The sequence below is a fragment of the Carcharhinus amblyrhynchos genome, chromosome 10, assembly GCF_965287045.1.
Source record: "Carcharhinus amblyrhynchos chromosome 10, sCarAmb.v2.hapA, whole genome shotgun sequence".
Classification (NCBI taxonomy): Eukaryota; Metazoa; Chordata; class Chondrichthyes; order Carcharhiniformes; family Carcharhinidae; genus Carcharhinus; species Carcharhinus amblyrhynchos.
The window spans coordinates 75,231,440-75,242,908 of NC_137333.1; the positions used below are offsets into that span (position 1 = coordinate 75,231,440).

The window sequence follows — 11,469 nt, forward strand, 5'->3', positions numbered from 1 at the left end:
CTTAAATCAAAAACCCAAGCATTTGTGTATTAGCAATTTGAAGTACTTCTAAATTCATTAGCTTTACTTGGTGCCCAATTTATATGGTGCCCATGTTAATGCCATAATGTCCTGTGCTTTGGAGGTTTATTTTTACAAGGCCCTAACATGTGTAATGAATTCTATAACAGTCCACTATAGTATCGTTAATATTTTTAGTTCAGTTTTGTGGTGTAACTTACATTTTTAGCTCTGCCAAGAAGACGGCAGTGGAGATATGTCCACCAGTAATAACCACTGCTTTTTGAAGTCAGTGGAAAGTAAACTTGGTTGAAATGTATAATAGACAGATGGTTCACTACTGTCATCACTAAAAGTGAAATGCCCTCCATTCACTCCAAAGAATTTGTCTTTAACAGACATGTTTCAAATGTAAACTGCTTCACAACAACAACTTGCATTTATAAAACGCCTTTCACATTGTACAACATCTCAAGTTAATTACAATATTCCTCACTCTTTGCTGTATTTCTATGTTTTGTGCCAACTGCAATCTTTAAAATTGTGCTCAGTTCCCACTCAATAATATATATCCTAATATGGGCAGAGGTCCTAAACCCTGTGGAATGCTACTGTATACTTTTCTCCAGGCTATCTATCCTCTGGTTCATGCATTTTTGCCTGAATGATGCATTATAGGAGACACTTATTGAAATTGGTGTTGCTATATCACATGATAATCCATCAGATTAGCTGCAGCTTCTAATCAATGAATCTTTAATTTCATGGATCACAATTTGCTTTTGCTGTTGCATGTCTTCCTCATAGGCAATGGACACAAAGCTCTTAAAGTCAGACCTAACTCTGAAAATCCTGTCAATATCTTTCGGTAACCTTCTATGTCTCAACAATAACACATCTGTGTCTGATTCCTGGCAATCAATGTTAATGGTTTTCAAAAAGGTAGTTGCCATTTTTGAAATACTAATATTGAGCATATAAAATGCCTTTAAGTTTCATTGTCATTTCTTTGTGATTTTGCTTCATATTGATCTAATGGCAAAAATCCCAGGAAATAATGGCAATTTTCCTCCTTTGCTCATATTTTACTTGATGCTAATTTTCTCTCTCTTAATCTTCCAGTTTCTTTTTTAGTGATTCCATCTGTTTACAACGTGCTCTACCAGCTGCCATCTGTAATTTTTCAGTGACAGCAATATTTTAATAATTTTTTGGGGGGTGATAAAGTAATATTTCAGAAATTTTGTCAGTTACATTTTTTACATTAGTGCCCATGTTAATACTGAGCTTTGGAGATTTATTTTTACAAGGCCGTAACATGTATAATAAATTCTATAACCGTTCACTCTAATATTGTTAATATTTTTACATATTTGGTTCTTTAACACATCCTCTGCTCTTCCAAGTTTTGATTCCAGCAAAAATTCAGTTTCAATATGTTATTCCTTGTGTGTTTCAATGTTCTAGAGCTGTACAGATTTTCAACTATCTATCAATTTACATGTTCAGGAATTTTCACAGCACCTTTACACATTTCATTGTCCAGATCAAACTGATAAATAAAAGTTAAAATGCAAAGACAGAATGGGGAAAGAATGAGAAATATGATCTGGAACTAAGCCAGAATATGTAAAATGCTTCCCTGTCATTACCACTCCCCCTTTTAATAGGCCTGTAGCCTGATGCATACTACCAAGGTGCCAGGCTGGCAGTGCCAGGATGCCCAGTGGGCACTGTCAGGGTGCCCAGTGGGAGTGCCAGGGTGCTAGGGTGCAATTGCCATAGCCCCAGGAAGACACTGCTGAAAGGGGACTGCCCCCCACTCCCAGCCACCCAGGGGGCCACAATGGTCTCCGATCTAACCTGAGAGGCCATTACATCAGATGTCCATTGCTAGGGAGCATATGTGATGCTTGCTGGTGAGGACCTCCACCAGTGAGGCCATTAAGGCAAGTGAGCCTAGGCTTACTAATAATATTGAAATGCAGCTTTAAATATTTAAATCAGCCTTGTGCACTTTCTGGGCAATCTTTAGCTGGTAAGAATGCAAGAGGCAAGAAACTGAGCGTGAATCCAGTTTTTCACCTCTCTTGCAATCTTCCCAGCTCGCCTCACCAATCAACTGGTATGATGAGCAGTAAGATTTCCCCCTATCTCCTGAATAATAAACTACTGTGAAAATCTCCATTCAGTATGGTCCACCTTGTGGCAGTCAACTTCCTTGCTACTGGTAGCTTCTAGGTTTAAATTAGTCGGTTCAGTTTACAAAGCCATTAAACATGTCCATTGCTTAATCATAGCCACTAAATCAATCATAGCATTTTTCTGTTGTCAGTTGTGCGTCTGACATGTACAGAAATCCAGAGACTCCAAACCAAATGACTGAAAAATCCACACACTTCAGGATCACAGAATTCTGTCGTGCAAGAGGAGGCCATTTGCTCATTGTGTCTGCACTGACTCTCCAAATGAGCTTCATTAGTGCCATTCTCCTGCCTTTTCCCTGTACACCTACATATTGGTTTTCAAATAATCATCTAATGCCGTCTTGAATGCCTCCTTTGAAATCTTGTGTTTCTTTATGCCTTACAGATACGCAGACTCATTCTCTCTAAACTCACTTGATTCCTTTATGCCCCTTGCTACTCCATTTATACTATTTACTGCTCCTTCTAACTCAGTGATATCTACAAACTTAGCCATACAATTCTCCCTCTGAAAGTTGAGGCGCCAGTACAGATCTCTGGCAAATGCAACTTGTTACATTCTGTCAGGTTCAAATAGGTTACACTGATATTTTAATATATTTGTACTTTCCAACTTCACTTTTATTATATAGGTAACATTGTATGCAGAAACTTATTTTACTGTTCATTTGATTATATGGATAACCTTCCTGAAATATGCCATTCAAATAATATGCCAAAAAGTAATAATTTCAGTGGTCTAATTTGCATCTTCATGTGTCATGATGAGGAAACAAGATTAATATATCATCCGAGGTTATTGCTGGACGTGCTTTGATAAAAGAACTAACTGAAATACCACGCCTCCAGCTCTTGATTGAGTGGTTCTATTGTCAGTATGGTGGATTATTTAGAAAGTGGTATTTATTTACCTGTTATCTGAGTTCTGAACACTGGTTGATGCTTTGATGGGTATCTGATGTCTATTGATCCATTCGTGGGTATGAGGAACTAGATTCATTCAACAGCATAGAAATCGAGACTTGTTCATCCATTCTTGCATCATTGCTCACCGTAAATTAATGTATCGCTTCATTCATTCATGGAATGTGGGCCAGGCCAGCATTTATTGCCCATCCCTAATCACTATTGAGAAGGCGATGGTGAGTCGCCTTCTTCAGCTGCTGTGAGGGAGGGAGTTCCATGATTTTGACTCAAAGGCAGGGGAGGGACAGCAACATATTTGCAAGTGTGTGATTTGGAGGTGAAAGTGTCCCTCGGTGTGAATTATTTTTTAGAATACTTTGCCTGTACAATAGTGGTAAAAGACGTGACTATTGACTGTAGGGCAGCCCCGCCATTTATCATTGGTTAGAGTTTGATCTGCCAGCCCAGTGATGGGGGAACACTAAGGGTATCCCTGATTCCGTTGCATGCGTCCTGAAATGTGTGCAAGTGACAGCATATGCAAACTATCCCACCGCTCAATCTAATAATATGGAAGTGGGGGCGGGTCATTGCGAGAAGCACATGCTCTTGTGGGGGCACTGCTAACTGCGGAGATCCCTTTAATACATGCACTGTCTGTGTGTCTGGGCTTGAATCTTGTTGCTGTGAGTGACGTCGGTGCAGTGATTCAGCTGCTCGCCTTCACACATGCGGCGGTTCACTGCCAGCTCATTCAGAGATGTACCGCACCGGCCAGGCCAGGACAGCAGCAACAACAGAAGCAGCAACATCTGGCCTCGTACAAAACCTCTGAGCCGGTATCTGAATAACCGGGGCGACGCTCTCTGCTCCGGCGGCGGGGGTGGAGAGGGGGGCGGGGGATGCTAGTGCTGTGTGTGATGAGACTTTGAGGACAGGAAACACGGGGAAATACAAGGAGAGATGGTGCAGTAATAAGGAGCACATGTGGGCTTTGCTTCAGATAGGCAAGGTAACCTGCAGGGTCTGATTATTATTTGTACATTTTATTTTCATTTTTCGATGGCACAGTTCATTGTAATAATTATTTTGTTACAGGTAATTGTTGAGGTATGTGTGTATGTCTGTGTTTGTATATGTGTGTATGTATGTGTATTTATGTGTGTGTGTATGTCTGTATACATTGTGTGTATATCTATGTATGTGTATATCTATGTGTGTGTATACCCGTCTATCTATGATTGCATGCACATATGTATATGTACATCCAATAATCTGCGGATGTTATTTCCAGTTGTTATTTATAGAAAGTGCTTTATTTTATTTCATGCAAATGTTGGGTGTTTGCAGTAACCCAGAATGTTGTCTTTGTCAGCGTTAGGGCGAAAAGAGGAGAGAATGAACGGAGATTTCCAAAATACATCTGGTGAACATGGTCGCTTGGTGGCCCAGGCTGGAGAGAACAGCTCGGCAGCCGTATCCTCTGTGCTCCCCTTCCCGGAGAGCGTCAATCCCTGGGACATCGTCCTGTGCACCTCAGGTACGGTCATCTCGTGTGAAAACGCCGTGGTGGTGGTGACTATCTTCCACAGCCCCAGCCTGCGAGCCCCCATGTTCGTGCTGATCGGCAGCCTGGCCGTGGCGGACCTGCTGGCGGGCGTGGGGCTGATCGCCAACTTCGCCTTCGCCTACCTGCTGCAGTCCGAGGCGGCCAGGCTGGTGACGGTGGGACTGGTGGTCGCCTCCTTCTCCGCCTCCATCTGCAGCCTGATGGCCATCACCATCGACCGCTACCTCTCTCTCTACTACGCCTTGACTTACAACTCGGAGAGGACGGTGACTTTTACCTACATCATGCTGATCGTGCTGTGGGGGGTGTCTTCCTGCCTGGGCTTTCTACCCCTGCTGGGCTGGAACTGCTTGAGCGACGAGTCCACGTGTAGCGTGATCAAACCCCTGACCAAAAACAACGTGGCCGTCCTGTCAGTCTCCTTCCTGCTCATGTTCGCGATGATGCTACAGCTCTACATCCAGATCTGCAAGATTGTGATGAGGCACGCCCATCAGATCGCCCTGCAGCATCATTTCCTGGCCACGTCCCACTATGTGACCACCAGGAAAGGGGTCTCCACCTTAGCCATCATCCTGGGCACCTTCGCCGCCTGCTGGATGCCTTTCACCGTCTACTGCCTGATCGCGGACTACACCTACCCCTCCATCTACACTTACGCCACCTTGCTGCCAGCCACCTACAACTCCATCATTAACCCTGTCATCTACGCCTTCCGCAACCAGGAGATCCAGAAGGCGCTCTGGCTCATCTGCTGCGGCTGCATCCCCCCCAACATCCTGCTCCGAGCCCGCTCCCCCAGCGACGTTTAATGAATGAATCGCTTGGGAGGCGCCAGTTGCAAGGGCGGGGGGATTAAAAGAACAGTTACACGTTTCTCAGGCAATTCCCCCATGGCTGTCGACGCACCGTAACTTATCTCTCTTCCATGCTTCTTAACAACTCTTCAGGTAACTCCTCCGGGGCTGGGGGAGTGTCTGATCACTCAGCCGGAATGATATTTCTGAACTCAGACAGCAGTGTTACAAATAGAATGTGCTGGGGGGGGGGAGGGGGGTCATAACCCTCAATTTTATTTCCTTTTTCTCTGAATGTCATTTACCATGCAATATTTAGCTTTAAAATATGAAGATTAACACAAAAAAGGGTTATTGTGGTTAATGTCTCTGCGTTACTGATGGTTTAATGTATAAATATTACCTTTCTATTGGGGGGATGTCATTAATTTTAAATTACTTGGAGGCAGTTTTCTCCATTTGTGAACTATGAGCTGGTTTAATTTATGTTAGATGGTCCTTACACACAGCAATACCGCAAGAAGCCGCTGCATATATCCACCGGGAGTTTCAACACCTTGATGTTTGAGTGTGAAAGATATTAAATATAGTAGATTGTCAAGATGATGTATTATGCTTTCAATAAATGGAGGTTAGAAAGACACAATACCAATATCAGTACGCTTGAACATTTTAAGTATGCCTTAGTCTCCAAATAGTTTCAATATGTGAGCAGCATAACACTATACTTGAGATGTGTAATGGCCTGAGACTGACTTTATTTTCCTATTCGTTTGGTTATAGTTTTGAGAAATTTACTGTTAAGACCATGAGACATGGGAGCAGAATTAGGCCACTGGGCTCATTGAGTCTGCTCTGCCATTCAATCATGGCTGATATTTTTCTCATCCCCATTCTCCTGCCTTGTCCCCATAACCCTCGATCCCCTTATTAATCAAACTGTTAAAACCAGTAACTGAATTTATGGAAGGGTTGCACAGCCCAGAAAAGGCCCTTTGGTCTATCCTTGTGGCTGTTGGGAGGAGAGTGAAGCACCTTTTAAAAAAACCATTGAATCCTAGTTGGCCTCCTCATTAGTCTTAGTGTTACCTATATTCCCTGTAAAGTGATAGACTCCATGCACCTTCTCACTAAATCAAATAAATTATAGTTGTTAAAACCCAGCACACTTAGCACTGAGGGTTTGATACCAATGATTAATTTGTCCCCTTCAGCAGCAGCCACTGCAAAAATGACTTTTTTTAAAAAGAAAGCTTCAAGATGTTGAGAAAGTTATGCTGCCACCTCTTTGTATTTGAACATTTTTTTCCATCCTAACCTTGAATTAACAAATTCCATGGGAATTCTAATCCCCTCTCAATTGTGTCAAGAAAAGAATTTCATAAAATAATCTATTTTCTGTTGAAGGAATCACTCATAATACATACAACATGATAAAAATGTTATTTAAAAACCACTAAAACATTGTTATTAAGTCACTGTGTTGCACTTTATTTCACATGTGGTGATGTTTTCATGTACACATACATACAGGTGCTGGGTCATTGGCACTTCACAAACCACATAATTTATTTCCCTACAATACAGTTCTTTCATTTTTGAACAACTGAAAATTGGCAGCAACAATTACTTTTTATAGTGAGTAATGTAAGTGCAAAGTTATAAATAGTGTTTGTAAATACAGAAAAGAATTAAGTCTCTCCTAACATCTAGGCCCAAATCTTCTGGTTGGGGTCAGGACCCCCAATTTTTGACCCTGATCAGACAAAAAAGTACAGATTTACCTCCCTCCACTTTTTCTGGCCAGTCTTCCCATCACGGATGCTGCAGAACTCAGTCAATGCTGGAAACCCCAGAGACATCAGGGAGGGAATTCACACAGAAGTCATACCTCCCAGCTGGTACTAGCTGCCATATTTTGGTTTCATTAACACACTGAAATGCTTTGGGACATTGGCACGGCTACTCAGTGTTTTAGTGAATGAGTTTTGTAGGGTGAATGTGTAAGGGGGGGGTGGGGTAAGTGGGGATTGAGTGTGTGAGGTAAATGGGTGAGGGAGTAGGGGAGTGTTAACTGGTCGGGGGAGAGTTGGGTGGTGGGACTAATCAGGTTGGGTTAGGGAAGTTGATTGAGGGAGGAGTCGAGTGGTGGGGGGTAGTTAGGTTGATACGGAGATGTTGGGGGTCAGTTGGCTATTGCGTTGTGGATGTAGTCAGGTTGGGGTGGGTGGGGTTCAATGGGGGGTGTTGGGGCCTTAAGAGGCTAGTCGGCAGGTTGGGGCGGGGGAGGGGGTGGTGGTGCAGTTTAATTGTTAGCCTGGAGATAGGCTTGTTTTTTACCTGACTTGGAAAGTAAGGCAAAAACGTTGGAATGTCTGATGTCTCTAACTCTAATTTGTAGTTAGAGGGCCCAGGGGAGCAGGGGAGTTGTCCATCAGAGGATCAGACTTTCTGGACAATTCCCACAGAGTCAATTGTTTGGGCTTCTGCAGCGGATCACTGAGGAGTATGCCTGACTCCCACAGTCTGGAGATTAGAAGATCTGGGCCCTTATGTCAGGGCTGAGAAGGAGTTAGCTGTTGTCTATTTGTAGCTATCAAAATGCAACTGAACAATAAATGTAAGAGCACGGTGTTTATGTGGAAATGTGTTTTTTATATATTAATAGTGAAATGCACTTTATTTTAGCAAAAATGGCACAATCATGTTGTATAGAAAAGGAAATGGCACTGAATCTCCTTTCATTTTTCTTTTTATCATTTGGATGAAAGTAATTTTCATTGTAAATTGTTCTTAATTTTGTAGACATAAAATGTGATGAAATAAAGTCATTTCTTAAAGAACTGTGTTGCATTCACTGTGTGAAATACAGTTGAGAAAGGCAGATCCTCAGTGCAATATTAGGAAGTGAACATATCCCTTCATTTTCTCACCATGTGAGATCCAAATACAAATATGCATCAAAGGGAAGATGACAAGCGGAGAGCAACTGCAATCCCATTGGGACAGAGGAAAAGCAGAGGTGAGTTGCTCCAGTCAGGTCGTGCGCTTCCTTTCAGTATTCAAAGCAAAGTTCCACCACTTAGTAACCAGAAATATGCAATAAAATGCAGTTTTACCAGTGTCAGCCACACACTGAGAAAATAAATCACCAGATTATTCTTAGAAGAATTTTGCTTTTGTGATTGCTTTGAATTTTACTAAATGCTCTTCTGGCATTATTCTTCAACAAATTATATTTAGTTCTTGTCAGCATAGTTTTCTTAATATCTTTTTTGCTGAAAAATGTTAGGAATGGAGAATAAAGCACATTTCCTTTCAGGCAATCTTTACAGGTAGGTAGAGCATGGATAGATTCCCAAAAATCTTCCTCTGTTCTCCAAGAGAAAAATCTCTGAAACACAAATGCAGACTGGTACCTTCTCTTGCACCAGTGACATCCTTTCTCATACATACTGTGCAGCCTTTTCATGTCAGACTGTCAATTCATTTCAGATTATTCGAGATTAGTGACAGTTCTGTGCAGTGAAGCCATACTGAATAGGATTTGCATCAAGCTTGTCCAATTTTGATTTAGTAAATTTTTATCTAATGCCGCTTATTTGTTTATTGTCAATTTATTTTCTAGTGTGGAATGTTCTTGTACAATTTTTATTTTTGTCATCCTATCAGAAGTGAGTGTCTGCATTATGACCAAATCAAAATATCCATAAAACAGTGAGAGTAATCAATTCTGTAATTCCCAGTAAAGGCACGGCATATTCACAACATTACACATGGCCTATGCTCATATGGAAGCTTCTGGAACTGTCTTTTATTTGTTTAAAATGGACACTGTAAATGTTTAAGATGGTGGGCATGGGGTCAGATGACCTTTGCTTATTCAACACAGAGGATAAAACTTCTGGAAAATTACAAATTGAAAATTTTGCCTGTTCACTTAATCTATCTTAATCTTTTTTTTTTGTAATTTTATGCTCCTGTCTACACTACTTAAAATGCTACTTATCTTTGTGTCATCTGAAATTTGGATATGTGGTTTGCTATTCCTATCGTCTAAGCCATTAATAAATGTAGTGAATATTTGAGGTGCTAACACTGATTTTTGTGGGATACCACTCATCATATACTGCCAATTAGAGTACCTGTCCATTTTCCCTTGCCATTTAGCCAATTTCTGAATCTGATTAATAATTTGCCTTCAATTCTATGGAGCATGTTAGCTAACATTGTCATTGAAGGGACTTTAAGAAATGCCTTCTCAAATTTCATATAAATAGGGGCGGCATGGTGGCACAGTGGTTAGCACTGCTGCCTCATTGTGCCAAGGACCCAGGTTTCAGTTCTGTCCTCAGGTGACTGTTGAGTTTGTGCTTTCCTCCCAAGTCTGTGTGGGTTTCCTCCGGGTCCTCTGGTTTCCTCTCACAGTCCAAAGATGTGCAGACTAGGTGGATTGGCTATGTTAAATTGTCCCTTAGTGTCCAAAGATGTGTAGGGTTGGGAGACTAATGGGGTAAATACTTGGGGTTATGGGGAACAGGAGTGGGGCCACAAGGATAGGGCCTGGGTGGGATTGTTGTTGGTGCAGACACGATGGGCCAAATGGCCTTCTTCTGCACTGTTTAAATTCTATGATTCTATAAATAACACCCAGAGCCATCCCCTTATTTTCATTTTCCTTAGCCCCCTCTTCAAAAGATTCAATCAGATGAATCATGCATGACTTATAAATCCAGGCTGGCTCTCTGATCAGATGAAAATGTTTAAGGTATTCAAAGTCATAAACAATCATTCACTGAAATGATGATCATTTTTGCTGTACCTTATTCATGTGTTTGTAACTTTGCTTAAAAAAAACTGTCAGCTTTATATGAAAATTTAAGTGTGTTAATCACCAATAATGAATGATGCTGACACTGTCAGAAGTATGTTGACCTAGAATTTGCTGTCAAAGTAACAGTGTATTTCATGGCGCTCACTGTTATTAATGTGTAAGTCAGCCAGCAGCTTATGGCGAAAGAGAGATATCCTGCAAATTGCAAAATGCCACAAGTTGTAGGAGGATTTGTGTTGCTCCACTATTAGCATTGTAAAAACAGCAGCTCATTCTCATTCACCTTGTGAGTTTCATGAAATTGCTGTACTTGTGCACTAATTGCCAATTAAACTCACCATAGAAAGTTAGGGCTGCTAGTTTAAATCCACAATAACCTCCAGTCTGGAAATCCAAAGTCTGGAAACAACAGTTATCCTAACATTATTTGAGCCTGCCCACCAACTCACTACTCATTTGTTCAGACCCCAGTGCTTAGCACTGCTGCCTCATGGCACCAGGGAGCCGGGTTTAATTCCAGACTTGGATTACTGTGCGAAGTCTGCACGTGGATTTCCTTCGGGTACTCTGGTTTCTTCCCACAGCCCAAAAGATGTGCTGGTTAGGTGCATTGTCCATATGAAATTCTCCTTCAATGTACCTGAACAGGTGCCGAAGTGTGGATTTTCACAGTAACTTCATTGCAGAATTAATGTAAGCCTACTGGTGAAATTAATAAATAAATTGGGAAGGCATCAACTCAAAGAATGCTGTGACTATAATGTGGGAAAGTGTCGCATGAGTTTACAAGGTCACAAGATTTCTCTTTTACACTGTCTCTATCTTCCTCCATAATCCTCTCTTGGTCTCTCTCTCTGTCTCTCTCTCTCTGTCAGTCTATTTCACCACCCTCTCTCTCACTTCATAACATCATAGAATCCCTACAGTGCAGAACGAGGCCAGCTGGCCCATCAAGCCTGCACTGACAACAATCTCACCTAGGCACTATCCCCATTATCCCACATATTTACTCCACTAATCCCTCTAACCTATGCATCCTGGGACACTGAAGGGCAAATTAGCATGGTCAATGCACCTAACCCACACTTCTTTGGACTGTGGGGGAAACCAGAGCAGCGGAGGAAACCTACGCAGACTCAGGGGGAATGTGCAAAT

General features: G+C 41.7%; 1 protein-coding gene across 1 annotated transcript; it reads left to right on the forward strand.

Annotated features, from left to right (window-relative positions):
* The first annotated feature begins 4,059 nt into the window (after positions 1-4,059).
* On the forward strand, positions 4,060-5,758 carry gpr12 (G protein-coupled receptor 12). The gene is made up of 2 exons (XM_080197923.1): positions 4,060-4,125; positions 4,489-5,758. The coding sequence occupies exon 2, from the start codon at positions 4,512-4,514 to the stop codon at positions 5,493-5,495; it is 984 nt and encodes a 327-aa protein (XP_080054049.1). The 5' UTR covers positions 4,060-4,125; positions 4,489-4,511; the 3' UTR covers positions 5,496-5,758.
* The last annotated feature ends 5,711 nt before the right edge of the window (positions 5,759-11,469 follow it).

What these genes read in the sequence shown, in the direction of transcription:
- gpr12 (XM_080197923.1), top strand. Translation starts at nt 4,512, where the DNA reads ATGAACGGAGATTTCCAAAATACATCTGGTGAACATGGTCGCTTGGTG.